This window comes from Vitis vinifera, chromosome 17 (assembly GCF_030704535.1).
Source record: "Vitis vinifera cultivar Pinot Noir 40024 chromosome 17, ASM3070453v1".
NCBI classification, from domain to species: domain Eukaryota; kingdom Viridiplantae; phylum Streptophyta; class Magnoliopsida; order Vitales; family Vitaceae; genus Vitis; species Vitis vinifera.
In genome coordinates, this window is record NC_081821.1 from 4,833,923 (window position 1) to 4,849,028 (window position 15,106).

The 15,106-nt window shown below is 35.9% G+C and overlaps 1 protein-coding gene across 2 annotated transcripts in view; it reads right to left on the minus strand.

Moving 5' to 3' along the window:
- The window catches only part of LOC100266355 (transcription initiation factor TFIID subunit 2), a 67,135-nt gene that overhangs the window by 34,447 nt on the left and 17,582 nt on the right, over positions 1–15,106 (minus strand). The window contains exons 5-11 of one of the 2 annotated variants that reach the window (XM_010665239.3): positions 14,592–14,791; positions 14,311–14,464; positions 9,662–9,746; positions 9,441–9,532; positions 2,244–2,369; positions 2,105–2,158; positions 1,457–1,525 (exon numbers count right to left, since the gene is read on the minus strand). In XM_010665239.3, coding sequence (XP_010663541.1) covers positions 1,457–1,525; positions 2,105–2,158; positions 2,244–2,369; positions 9,441–9,532; positions 9,662–9,746; positions 14,311–14,464; positions 14,592–14,791 — 780 coding nt within the window. Of the gene's footprint in view, positions 1–1,456; positions 1,526–2,104; positions 2,159–2,243; positions 2,370–9,440; positions 9,533–9,661; positions 9,750–14,310; positions 14,465–14,591; positions 14,792–15,106 lie in introns of both variants that reach the window. The other variant, XM_010665238.3, reaches the window with a different exon arrangement.

Consider the following 15,106-nt stretch of genomic DNA (forward strand, 5'->3'; position numbering starts at 1 on the left):
CCTCCTTCATTGTGAAAAGACAAGGGAAGTGTGGATGTTGTTCCTTTCTTTTTTTGGAGTATCTTGGGTTTTCCCTTTTTCGGTAAAGGAAACCCTTTTAGGATGGAGGGGCTCTTTTGTGGGTAAGAAGAGGAAGGTGGCGTGGCAAGTGAGACCGTTATGCTTGGTTTGGGTCATTTGGAACTAGGAATACAATTGCTTTTGAGGATTGTGTGCTGTCCATTCAAAGGCAGAAGCTTCTTTTGTGTATTTACTTTGGTCGGAAACCAAATTGTGAATAAAAGATAGTCCTTCAACCTTAATAGATTTTATAGATTGGGTGTGTTTGCAATGAGGGAGAAGGTTTTTTGTTTTTTCCTTGTTGTTTGGGTCCTTTTGTAAGGGGGTGAGTTTTTCTATACTGTATTTCTGTGGGTCGCTATTTTAGCGCCTCTTTGCAATACATTTTTCTGCTTATTGATCAAAAAAAAATTTCCCACTGCAAACCATCCCAAGCACACACACAGAGAGCATCTTATATGTGAGAAGAAAGAAGGAATTGACTAATCATATGTTGTCACTTCTCAGGACATTCCAAAACATCATGAAGCAGTTATACTGCCAGCTTATTCTAAGTCAGTGGGGCTTGGTAATGTGATCTTGCTCTTAGAGAAGGTAATTTCCTGGAATTAGAATAGATCAAACAAGTGGACCCGAACCTTGAGGTACTAACTACACCTGGCACAACCAGTACTAAGTAATCCAGGGCATTCAACCAGTGGCAGAAATCAAACCCAAGCAAAGGTAATTCTCATTCTTAAGGAATGGGGAAAAAGAAGGGGGGGGGGGGGGGGGGCGGGGTGGTAGAGAGAGAGAAGGAAAAGAAGAAAACTCATTTTCATCTCCTTATTTATTTATTTACAAATAAATCTGAATTTTTTATAAATATAATTTGAAGGGTTAATTCTAAGATTTGCTTAAACTCCCATATAATTTCTGGCAACTAAATACTAAACTAGAAATGAAGGTCAACATAACCCCCAATGCCTGATAATAACCAAATATTAGAATATAAACATCATATCATTTTTTACCTTTAATTAGGAACAGAAATTCCATATTCATTCAGAGGGATGCATTTCCTGAGATAAGATTTTTGTTCCCAAGCATAAATGCCAGCAAACCAAATATGCTCTTGGGAACATATTCTCTGAACCTAAACATACCAAAGAGCTATCCGTACACTAAAATGGTTGTTGAAAGGTCGTTCAGTTATTTTATTCATCACAAAATACCCACATGGTACATACAATTAAATATGAAAAGCAACTTCAGAATATATCAATGTAGCAGACAATTTAAAATGAGAATAAAACTAATCGATGATAAAGAAAATAAGACAATTTTTATTAAAAAAAGTTGAAATGACAAAACACACACACACAAATAACATCATACTACAGTAAAGAGTAATCACCTCCTTCGTACTAAGAGTTCTCAAAGAACGAGTTGTATCTTGAGCCCGAAAAACTATAGTCTGCAAAATCTGTTCATCGAACATGATAAAACCATAACAAATGCAAATCAGTATTCCACAGGATGAACAAGTACAAATTAAGGAAACACAACCTGCGATTTGATGTCTGTGGCATACTTCACAACAAAGAGCTCTCAACAAAAATTTTTAATAAAAAAATTCAAAGAATGGAAAAAGGGAATAGAAAAACCTGAAGAACAGAAAGATGTCATCTAAGAAAAAAGATAGGGAAAAAAAAAACCTAAATAACAGGCCACAACTTGCAGGCTGACAAAGAAAACGAAGAGAATAAGCTCATTTAAGACACAAAGTTCCCAACATAGAAATCCAAAGCGGTGGAACCATTTTAGCCAAGAATTTCAAATCAACCAATCTATGAATCTACAGCAAGGAAACAACTCAAACTATACTACTTGATAAAGTGCAAAGCCCCTTAGGTCTTTTGTAAAAGGTTCAAGAAATTAATTAAACAGTACACAACAGAAGAAAACCAGTGCAAACAGAAACCAAACAAAAAATACCTTCATTCCTCACCCATCAGCATAGTGATAAATATAGAAATAATAAATAAGTTGCTAAGACCTTTACCTTACGGAAGGACTCGGGGCCCATCTGTTTTTCCAACATTTGAAGGATTGCAACCTTTTAGAGAACACAACAAACAATCAAAAAAGGAATACGATAAGAAACTAACCAAAAACAATTACTAAGTACAGAAAAAACTTACAGACTTCCATGATCTTATTTTTCCATATAAGCCAATGCACTGGGTTCCATATAAATCCTTACAAGAAGCAGAAGAGCTCAAAGCAGTTGCGCCACTATCATCTGCTTTGCAAACAGCACAATTTGCCTGCACTTTGAAGACGTAAAATTGCATGAATTTGCTTTAAATACATGAAAATTCGACTCTTATTATCAGCATTTGCAAGAGAAGACAAAGGATAGTAACTTCTGAATGGATTACAGTGAAAGTAAATAGAACTTAAAAAGCAAGCTCCTAAGTGCAGAACTAAAATACTAGGAAACATCCAGAATTCCAGGTAAAATAAGATGCCACAGGTAAAATAAGAATGTTATAATTTAAAATTGTTAAAATCAGTAAATCAAATTCTACTAGACTTTTCGGCTTATTATGTAAAGTTATAACTCAATTCTACTTTCATAGTGTATTTACCATTCTTTTCTTTTCTTTTCTTTTTTATTTTATATAGGCAAATAGATCAACATTGAAAAGCACATCACAGAAAAAGATTGGGCACACACACAAACACGGGGCAGTTCTATTTTCATAGTTATTCAGGTATTTTCAATATTCATGGTTGACAGGCCAAGGAGAGAATTTTGTGGCTATTACCATTTTAAAAAACAAAAATAAAAATAAATAAATAAATAAGATGGCATCATGCACATCAATCCTCACACCATTTGAATCCAAAACTAAAGAACTTGTTTGGCAACATTTGTGAAAACAGTTCTCAAAAAACAATTTTTGTGAACAGTTCTTGATTATTTTCAAGAACAAAATTCTATTTGGGTACTCCAATATGAAAAACAGTTTTCCCAACTTATTCTCCATGAGAGTAGTATGCATTTATGTATAATGCAAAAGTTCCTAAAGTATTCTCAATAGTTTCAAGTGTTACTAAGAATACTCTATAAATAACAGCTGAAAACACCTCAAATTTGTTCTAAAAAACAGTCAATTTTCACAACAAATTCTCAAAAAAAAATATTTCTATCAAAAAAATTGTCAAACATGTTTTCCAAGTTAGAACATGGTTTTTTGCTATAAAGAACAAAAAAACTGTTTTTAAGAACAGTTTCCAACAAACCCTAAGGATTCAACTCTCTAAGTATCAATATCACCAATATCAATGCAAATTAATAACAGCATATTCCATTTTTTTCAAATTATTAAAGATGTTAACAAGTATTAGTCTTAGCATCAAACTATTCCAGCAAGGTGTGAATTAAAATGCTCATTCTAAAGTCAGTTTCTTTATTTAGAAAGTTGTGTAGGTGAAGATTCTTATTGTCTGCAATTTATGAGAAGAGGTAGTATCCTTGTGTTGTCTGTGTTGCTTGTGCAAACAAAAGGACAAATTGGCTAACCCATACTCTTACTCATTGTGATTGTGCACATAGCTTATGATCTCCATTGTTTGCCATCTTTGGAGTTGCTTGGGTTTGGCCTTTCTTAGTCAAGAACATGCTCATTACCGGCATAATAAGTTCATGGGCAAGAGGAGGATGGAGAGAATGCCCCTTTGTGCTTATTCTTGCCTCTAAACAGAGCACATCAAAGAAATTTTGGAGTGTCGGGATCAGGTTCTGAAACATTATTTCCCTGAATTCCTATTTCTTTGCTCAAGGAATTCCTAAGGTGTTAGGAAGCTGTCTTTCTTAGACATTGTTTATGAAATGGGGATGGTTTAAAGCCTTCTTAGCAACCATAGTTCCATTTTATTCTTTCCTTTTGTTTCTTAGTGTTCATTGCTTGCTTTTCAACTACCCAAGTTGTCCTAGTTCAACCCAAGTTGCATGCCTACCTCACATGGTTTCAGTCCCCTTGTACTGTTTCTCTTCCTCTGATAATATTCTTTTTCTTATTAAAAAGCATCAAAAAGGATGAGGGAAGGAGGAATAGGCAATGAACCTAATGGCGGAAAGCCTTTTAAAGACTATTCAAGGAAGATGGAAGACCTAAGTAAACTTTAAGTATAATTAATATTAATTAGAATTGAATTAGGATTACTATTTGTTGGAGTCAAATTAGGATTAGCTAATTAAATTATAATATAATTAGAATTTGAGTCATAATAGGTTATTAGAGTCCTAGTAGACTTTGGATGTTATAATTAGGATTAGATTCATAATAGGTTATTAGAATCCTAATAGACCTTGGATTGCTTAGAGAAGCCTATAAATGGGCTGATTGATGTAAATCAAAGAAATGAATTGATTGATATTAATAATATTATGTTTTTCTTCATTGCAAGTGTTGCAATCCTCAATGGTGAGATTCCATTGATTTTCTTCTAAGTGAGACTCCTAGAAGGTCTTAGTGAGACTCTAAGGTTCTCATTTTTTCTTCATCGTTTCTTCTCTCTCTATTTTTTTTTTTTTTTTTTTTTCTACCATAAACTTTATTCCTTATTCCTCTCCTTATACTCTAAAATCAAAACCCTAGCCCACCTACTTTGAGTGTAGGCAACCATCTTAGGGTTGTCCTACATCAATTCCTTCTCCGATGTTATCACTCCTCTCTTAGCCAAGAAACCCACTTCCATATCAACAACATTAAACATCTAAGAAACTATGCACTAAGGATTAATAAAAGTCCTTTACATCCTTCAAACTGTAGGCATATCTCCAAGATCCACATGCTCTACTGCAAACCCACCTGAAAATGGTGGAAAAATTCTTATTTAACAATGATTTCTATAATGGTAATTTTGGACAAATTGGAGGCATTCCTGAAGGCCTTAAAGAAGAGCTATAATTTCCACATCTAAGAAGTCCAACCAATACAATTTTAAATAGAAAGTCAACTCATTGAAGCTCAAGTTATCTTAAGCAGCTAGAGGGGAATCCACTTAAAGCATATTCAATAGTGAAAGCACAAAGCCTGTTTATTACCTCTAATCCCAAAAAAAATTTAAAAAAAAAAAAAAAAAAAGCCAAAGAGTATAGAGCCAATCAAAGCCCTAGTCAATGCTAGGATGGCAATTCTATCCCACATATGATTTTTTTTCTTTTTGATATATTTTTTCTTTTTTTAATTTTATGATAGGCAAAGATCAATTATATCAACATTGCCTAACAAAAGGGTATACAAAGGCATATACTGTAAATACAAGGATGCTAAAAGCCAAAATGAATCTCTAGCTTTGCTTAGATTTAACCAGTTAACAAAGTCCATCATGGAGAAACAACTATCTCCTGTGTACACTCTAACCCACTCCAAAATGTTATATATAATTATTTGATTGTTTGATCCACTTTTTCAAAATTATCAAATGCTCTCATATTTCTCTCCCTCCATATGATTTAAAATAAGCACAAAGAAGCAACTCTCCAAGTTTTCTTCTTCGTTCCAAAAAAGGATCCATGTCAATTGAGGAATGTATCACCCAATCTATTCCAAATAAAGCATGAATCAGTTGTAATAGGATGACTACGTTCTAACAGTGAAGAAGGATGTGATCAACAGTTTGTTCTTCTCCTTTGCAAAGATAGCATTTGTTCAAAATCCTCTAACCCCTCCTTTTGAGTTGATCCAAAGTCAATATCCTTCGTTGAATAGTTTCTCAGGTGACAGTATCCAATAATTCCAATCAATACTAGAAGGGAATGTCTCCATTCTTAAATTTGATACAGAGGATAAAGAAATTTAACTAAAAAAAATGTCTTTCCTTGAATTCAACCAAACCATTTTATCATTTATATCCCTATAAATTGTTTGTGCTAACAGCTTTTAAGAAAGGCCTTCATGCCATCTATCTCCCAGTAATGAATCTATCTTACAAACCTCGAGTTCTAATAATCTCCCATGCCATCCTGCTCCCATACATCAACTAACCATGCATCTTTACCCGTGGCTAATAAGAATAATTCTGAAAAAACTTCGTCTAGGAACAAGTCACCAGCCCACCTATCCTTGCATAATTTCACATTCCACCCACCACCTACATTAAAACTAGTTTGATTGTTAAAGGTCTCCCACCAGCTTACACACCCACCCCATACCCTTCCCCCACTTCTTGAGAGCACCACCTCCCCATACTTCCCTACCATAGTTTTAAAAGGCTCAAGGCGCACCAAGGCACAAAGTAGTCCTGGAGCCTGAGGCGCAGGTTTTAGTGAAGTGAGGCACACCCTAATTTACATATATTTTTCCTCCTCTTCTTCGCCTTCTTCACTTCTCCATTGCACAGCTGAGGCTAGGGCAAAATTTGGGAGAGTTGTCGGGTTGAAAGCAACCAGAAAAGGGGGCTGGAAGGGAAAACAGGGCCAAAACATCATTGTTTTGGCCTGTTTTTTATTTTAAAGGAACAGGCTCCAAAACAGCATTGTTTTGGCTTGCTCTTTTTAAAATAAAAAGGGCTAAAACGAAATCATTTTGACCCATTTTTAAAAAGGTCTAAAACGACGTCGTTTTGGTCCCAAAAAATCAAAAAAAAAAAAAAATTAAGGTTTCTCTCTGCCCTTTGCAACCTGACACCGGAGAAGAAGAAAAAAAAAAAAAAAAAAAGGAGAAGGAGAAGGTAGGGGATCAAGGCACACCTGTGGACCGCATCACGCCTTGCACGCCTAAGCGGCGCCTTCATGAAGGGGTGTCGCCTACCTTCAGGCAAGGCGTCGAAGGATGGCGTCATGCCGCCTGGAGCCTAGGCACGCCTTTCACAACTATGTTCCCTACAAATAACAATCACCTACTTCTAAAGAGATTGTCTTTCCATAGCGAACCTTCAACACCATTTGTCCAAAAGAGCTTGTTAATGATGGATAGATTTCTAACACCCAACACTATTTTCTTTCTCATGCAAACCATCAACCAATTCACCAAATGTGGTTTTCTCACGATAAACTCTCCCACCAAAAGAGATCACTTTGGATCCTTTTTAGCTTTAACCTCACCATTTTTAAGATGACAAATAAAGACATGAAGTAAATTCAAGTGTTGGACAGAGTATTCTTTATTAGAGCTATTCTTCCTCTTTTTGATAGGGTATTGCTTCTTCCACATAGATAGTTGCTTCTAAAATTTTTCGTCTATCACATCCCAAACCCATGACACACTGAATGGACCTACCTACATTGTAGCACCCTAGGTAGTTCCTCCAAGTTAGCAACTATCCTAACAAGGATCAACTCACCTTTTTTCAGATTCATTTTTAACTTAAGATTGCCCTAAATTACGTGAACGTTTAGTTCAAATGTTCCATATGCTCCTTAGTAGCATCGTAGAGAATAAGAGTGTCATTAGCAAATAACATATGGGATACTTTCAATCCCTCATCTCCTCTTCCACTAACTAAGAACCCTTCTATGAAACCCCCTTCCTTAACTTTTTTCAGAATGTGAGAGAGGGACTCCATGGCCATGATAAAGCAATATGGGAACAAAGTGTCACTGTGTCTCAAGCCTCTTAAACTTAGGAAAAAGCATGTTAGAGTCTCATTAACCAATATGGACAAGTGAGTCATAGAGTTACACCACTTAATCCATCTCATCCATCTAGGACCAATTCTTTTTTTTTCCAAGATCACTAACAAAAAGCCCTAAGTTGGCATGATCATATGCCTTCTAAATGTCTAATTTACATGTGACCCCATTGACGGTGTTTTTCAACCTTAAGTTGATGACTTCATTAGTTATGGGGACCACATCCAAAATTTGTCTCCCCTCCACAAACGCATACTAAAAGTCCAAAATCATTTTTTTCACCACCGCCAAATTGACTGGCCGAAATCTTACAAATCTTCTGCACCCCACTTTGTTTAGACAAAGACTATCAAAATGGCCTCTTAGTTCATAGAAATTTGCAAAAGAAGAAAGGGAAAAACACAAACAAACAAAACTTATCAACTCACCTCACTTTTCACAAAATCCCAACAAAACTACCAAGGTTATGGAGAAGTTTTTCAGCCTAGGGGCTTTATCCCCACATAAATTGAAAAAGGCTAATAAAACCTTCTCCTCAAAACAGTGTCTCCAAGGATCCTAATTCTCTCTACACAAAGTTTCCAAACCCTTCCACCAGGGCTCATAAGATCCAACTCTAAAGAATGGATAAAGGGCTCTCTAGTTACAAAAGAGGCCCACATCTGCTACAAATCATCCACTGGGCTAGCTCCATTTAAAATATTAAGGCCACTATTTTTTGGCTTAATGGCTCTCACTACCCAGACTTGCACAAAGCCTACCCTATTATCTTAGGCCTTAATTGGCAAAATAAGGCCTTTTTGGCCTTCTTCACTTTTCTCGACCACCTCCTCATTCTTAAGCCCAATACAACAGCATTTTGTCTTGCCACTCCATACTCAACCTTTTTGCTTTTGTCCTATTACACATGAATCGAACCCTCAACCACCCCCATTTCTCATCCCATCCCAACCCATTACTACTTGAGCTAGGCTTCAACGGCACATCATTGACTACTTTCCCCACAAATGTAGAATAGAAAGCTTTCTTAGATCTCCTAGATTAAAACAAGTTTTTCAAGTCCATTTAGCAATAGACTAGCTCGTCTGACTATTTTCCTCACAAAGGACACAAATACAAAATAGAAAGCATTCTTTCTTGGGTCTCCTAGGAAACAAGTTTTTCAATTCCATATAGCAATGGATTAGATGGTTTCAAATGCTCCTCATTCATATCACTACAGTTTTTTTTTTTTTTTTTTTTTAATACATACGGACAACTTATTTTTTGTAAGAAGTTTCTTAAGTTGTGTTTGGTTCCTTCTATTGGGCATTCACCAACGTAGCTTTTATTCTTAGATAGTCACTAAGGTATGTTTCATTGGTGACCATTGCCATAACAAAGATTTCAAAAAATATGAAGTACACAAGATATGCAAACAGGTACCTATTCAACAAGAATAACCAAACAAACTCAATCTAACCAGGAGCTTGGTTTGAGCAAACCTCAAACCACAGATAGGGTAGGGGTAGGGCTGTCAGCAGCCTATGCAACTCCTAGTGATGGGCTTAGACTGGCCTCTAAACCATCCATCCTGTTTAAGGAATTGCTCTAAGCAGAGCACCACAAACACAATAAGCGGGAAAGGTTTGTTTAAGCTACATCCAAAATTGCACTTGGTGATGTGATTAAATTCACTAATGTTATATAAGTCAATCAAAAGACAACTTATATAAGGTAAACCAAATGTGAAAGCCCCCATAAGAAAGCAAACCTTGTATCTCCGGTAGCGTGCCTCATTATTTCCCAGAAATCGCTTAACAAATGAATCAGTCAGAAAACCAGCAAGACCATCCAACAACCACTCTGCCAATAAGCAATAAGCAATAAGCAACCATATGAGAAGCCACTGTCTCTTCAATACAGATGAAACTAATGATCAACAATAATTCAAAACCTAATCAAGCAATACCATGAATATTTCTACATGCTTACCATCATTTGGTGCCTCAGGACTGATAAATACTCCAAACCATTGCCTTGCAAGGGCATAAGCAAGTTTAATCCTCGTATCTATTGTCTGCTAAAACATAAATAAACCCATCAGTGTTATTACCAGAAAAGCAAGGAGAAAATGATAATAAATTTCTAAGACAGCTGATATTAGTAATAAAACATCAATTGATAAGAAGGCATGCATTATCATGCACTTCATGCATGATCCAGATTGATAGATGAGTACATCATATGGCATAATGCTTATTAAAAAAATATAGGACAATAACAGCTACTCTGAATTTCACAGGCTAAGCATATAAAACATTTTGCACCACATAAACACATTTCAGGGAGACCCAAAAGGAAAAACAAAATTTCAAATGTATTCAGACAGATGATGGAGGCCTGCACACTCAATTTTACTTCCACAGCCTATATGTAGAATCTAATCCAAAAAAATGGGGGTTGTGCTGTTTAGAGTTGAGAATATGCAGCTTAATGCCTAGAATTTGACTCCAAGAATAAAAGATCATGCTCCTGCATCAGGAGTTAAGGGTCCAGTGGAAGGATTTTCGTATATGGGTTAGGAATGTCATAGATTAGGAAAACTCAAGGTCATTAAGGGAAACTTAAGAGATTGAAAATAGAAGGCTTTCCATAAGTTTTAGCCACCCTCTGGCTGATTTGGCTTGAAAGGAATACCAGGATCTTGAAAGATAGGAGGCCACAAGTTGACGTCTTGTAGGTAATATCTATTTACTTCTCTTTGGGTGGCTATCACCAAGGAGTTACCTGGTTACTCTCATTAGTATTACTTTGTTGGATGGAAGATCAATTTGTCTCTTGGGATAGTCATCGACATCATAATTCATGAGTGAGTGAGCTCCCCTATACATTGCCTTGAACTCAATTTTGATTAGTGCTTTTGGTTAACCAAGGCAGATGGGTACTAGGAGGCCTCTTCAGATAACCATCAAAACCTGCTAGGTTGGGTCTGGAATAAAGGTGGACATTTCAACCTTACAAAAAGACATGATAGATGCAACCACGTTTATTGTTGCTAACTGTTTGATGGAGAAGGATTCAATGAACACCATGTCACAAGAAAGGATAGCTCCATCAAGATATAATGTGATTGCATTGTATTGTGGCTCTTTCTATCTTTGCATTAACTATTGGACGGCTAGTCATGAAGTTGATAACTGGACAAAAAGGGAGCCTACTCAATCAAGCTTTTTTTGGAGACCTTCTGCCCTCTAGAGTTTCTTTCTACTCACCTTTGCTTATGTTTGCAAAATTTAGAGAGGCCTTTTATGTTGGGAGCCTATTCTTATCTTTCATTTATTCCTTTCAAAGGAAAAAAAAAAATAGTAATCACCGTGAAAATAAAGCCTTGGTGCACAATCCTGAGGGTGAACCAAATCCACAAGGAAGAACAAGAAACTTGAGTTTGAGGCTATTTTGGAACAAGAGGAATTGACCCTACGGTGAACATCTAAAGTAAAATGGATTAAGAAAGAGAATATAATTGTAGACTTCTACATAGGATTGCCAATTAGAAACAAAAGAAAAATATTCTTACATCTCTCCTCATTGAAAAAGGAGAGAATAAATTTTTGTTTTACATATCATAAATAAACAATTCTTTTCTTTGAATTGTAATGGGATATAAAGAACAAACTACTCTTCATAAAATCAAAACCTGACCAAGAACTAGAAAAACTAGACAAGGTAGACTCAGAGAAGAAATGTGATCATGCGGATTAGGACTTCCTTGACAATATCATAGAGAAAAGGGCATAGGTACAGGTGGTGTATGCCAATGAGAGCATGCATTTTGTCGATCAAAGCAAACAATAACTATACAATTGGGTGTGGGTTGTTACAAAATGATATCAAAGTCGATCTCTAACCCCAGTATAGGGGTTTGTTTGACCCCATAGGGTGTTTGTTTGTTTGACCTTGCAATCTCGCGAGACACAACAAAAACATTGTGTCTACATGAGAGGGTGTTTTTTATGTCCCACATCAGATAGGGGAAAAAGTTTCTAGCACTACATATGTGTGGACTCCTCTTAACCATGTAGATGCGTTTTAAAGTCATGAGAGCCCCTTTGGGCTCAAAGTGAACAATATCTATTGTGGAGAAAGTTCCTAACGCTACATATGTATGGACTCTTTTTAACCATGTAGACGCATTTTAAAACCATGAGAGCCCCTTTGGGCTTAAAAAGAACAATATCTACATGGTTGGGTGTGGGTCATTAATCTATACAATTTTTTTTTTATTTTTTTTATTTTATAACCAATGAACCTTTCATAGCCAAACCCTTAGGACTCTCCATGGGGACCCAAACCTCGGGGTGTTGACCGCCCCCCAACAACCAACACCAGGTAAATTCAGGATATCATCAGTGGCAAGATTCAAACCCAGGACCATATGCCACTTACTAGGACCACACTCCCCAATATTTGCCCTGACCAACTAGGCTACCCTAATGAGTCTACACAATTTTGATTAATATGAAAGCTAGATGATGGACTGGGGCTTCTAAGGGTCTTAGGAAATGGGTTGACCTTCTCTCTTTTCTCTTTATGATAGTGGTACATGTCCTAAGTAGGATTACTAATAGAGCTCAAATTTAATTTTGTGATAGGATTTAAACTCTTAAAAGAGAGGATTTATATTTTGCACCTTTGATTTGCAAAAGATAATATTTTTCTCTCCTTGAAGATGAAATTTTTCTAACTAAACATATATCGGAAGATTTGGGATGATTTCTAACCTTAAACTGTTAACTCCATCTTGTACCCTTTCATGATCAAGTACTACATCCTCATAACTTCAATCTTGACAAAATACACCAACTCAAAAAGGATTAGATTTTTTTTTTTAATCAGAAACAAATGCATTATTAAAATGGATTAAAAGTACAAGTGAAGGATGAAAAATCTTCCCAAATTTACAAAATCCAATCAAAATTAGAGGTAGAGAAACCTTCTCCAATATACATCTAAAGGGTACCACAAGAAACAAAACAAAGAAAAGGCTTAGATATCCTTAGACCCTGCCTATCTTATCACAAAATGCCATATTGCTCACTATTGCCAGCTTTCAACCTGGGTTTCAGGGTTCACCAATTTTCAATGAAAGGTAATTTAAGAAAGCTCTTTTCACTTGCTTCTTCCTGCCTCAAATCCTCCTACCCAGCCTCTCCCTCTCTTCTTCATCCCTGCAAAGATCTTGACTGACTGTTTTAATTCCTTTTACCTGTTGGAAAATCTCCAACTGCAAGAGCCCAGGATTCTCCTTTTTTTTTATCAGAAACAATATACATATTGATAATAATAAAGTTGAAGAGAAGGATAAGAGGTCCTTCCCACAAGGTACAAAACCTGATCAAAGTAAGAGTATACCCTCCACTGTACAAGGAGAAATACTGATAAAAGCATGTACAAAATCTCTCAAAAATCAAAACCAAACTCTCTCAAAAGTTATCTACCCCTTTCTAATTACAAACCGAAAGCCAACTAAATAGAATAACCTAAAGGGGAATTCCTCTAAAAGTGAGTAGAAATGAATAAGATCTCATAACATCCCTTCCGTTCTACACTTTTCCTCAAAAATCCTAGCATTACTCTCTTACCACACAACCTATAATACAGTGAAACATGCAACATGCCAAAGCATCTTGCCTCTAATTGAATTCCCCAAGCCTCTAAACGAAATAATCATCATATCTCCAATACTCCTTGGTGGAACCCAATCCAAACTAGCTACACTGAAGAGCTTATGCCAAAGCCCCAACATTATTGGGCAATGTTGGGGATGATCAATTGATTTTCCACTCTCTTTGCATAAAATGCACCAATGAGGACTAAGAGATTTGTAAGGTCTTCTCACTTGTAGCATATCATTGGTATTAACCTTCTTATGCACCACTAACCACACAAAGGCCTTGACCTTTGATAGGACTTTTGATTTCCAAACAAAATTAGTCGAAAGGAACAGAATTGGATTAGAGGGCTTGGACAAGATCATGAAAAAAGATTTTACTGAAAATAATCCAGCGGAGGATAAGGACCAAACTCTTGAGTCTATGGTAGAAAAAGCCAGTGGAGATTTTACTTTTCTTGCCCAAGATTCTTCTTTTTGGATCAAATGAACTTTGTAACACTGTCCTCAAACATCAATAACAGGGCATACCTTGCCTAAACTTTACCTTCTCAACTCCATCCAGTGTAGGAAATGGCAATATATCATCTCTCTCACAAACTGTTCAATCTCAACTTCTAATTTATAAATAATAATAATAATTAAAAGAAGAAGAATATAATGATGATGATGATGAAAACTGAACACAACAAGGGACCACTGTTAACTGTATCCAATCTATTTGACACTATTGAGCAGGCCATAATAATGTATTGAACGCATTTAAGAATATTAAACGTTGTTAGAACATAAAAAATATTAATAATAGGAACCCACTGGCTTGGGAATGCAAAAGAGAGAGTAGATAGCAATCAGTACAAAGAAACCACATCTTTGAAGAAATAAATAAATAGTCATAATGACCATAAGTATATCATTGAATAATCATCACATAACTGACCAACTAAATTAGTTGAGTAAATAAACAAACCTGATCAATAACCTTCTCATCAAATAGAATTTGAGAACTAAAGATGCTCATGGAGGCTCCCAATGTCAATGAGGATATTGCCATTTCAGGAGCAATAAAGACTTGCTTGTATGATCCAAATGGAAATGATGCAGAAAGATAATCCTCATAATGGCTGTGAAAGTAAAACATGGATATTAAAGGATAGAACCATGCAGGTAGCATGAAGAGATAGAATTTAAAATCAAATTCACACAAGAAATACAAAAGTCTCAAATGAAAGTATATGAAAAAATACAAACCTAAATGCACTATGGAAGAAACCCACAGTATTCCAAAGCTTGGGTAAATTAGCTGGCAAACACAGGTATGAAAGAAGACCACTATGGCGGTCAGGAAGTACTTCAAAGGGTGCAACTGCCAATTGTATCCACCTTGCAGTAACTGGAACATTTAACTTATAGACATATGTTTTTCTAGGAGGGTCATCTTTGCTTAACACCTGTAAAAGAAGAACAATTGAGTGATAAAGGTTAGAACATCAACAAATACAAAGCCACTAATCAGTAGAAGAATACAGCATTCCACATGCAATTCTCAATATATACAAAAATTTGTTACCCCTTGTAAATGCATTTTTTGCTCGGCTCCATATTAATACACATGTTCTCGTGTGATATAAAAGATTAAGGCACAAAAAGTTCTATGAGTCTGAGATGAGATGACCTCTATCTTTGTAATTATTTGTCTCAGTCACGAAAAGCTCTCAGTTTCATTTAAAGAATAGAACAATGTGGATTCATCAGTCACTTTAAGG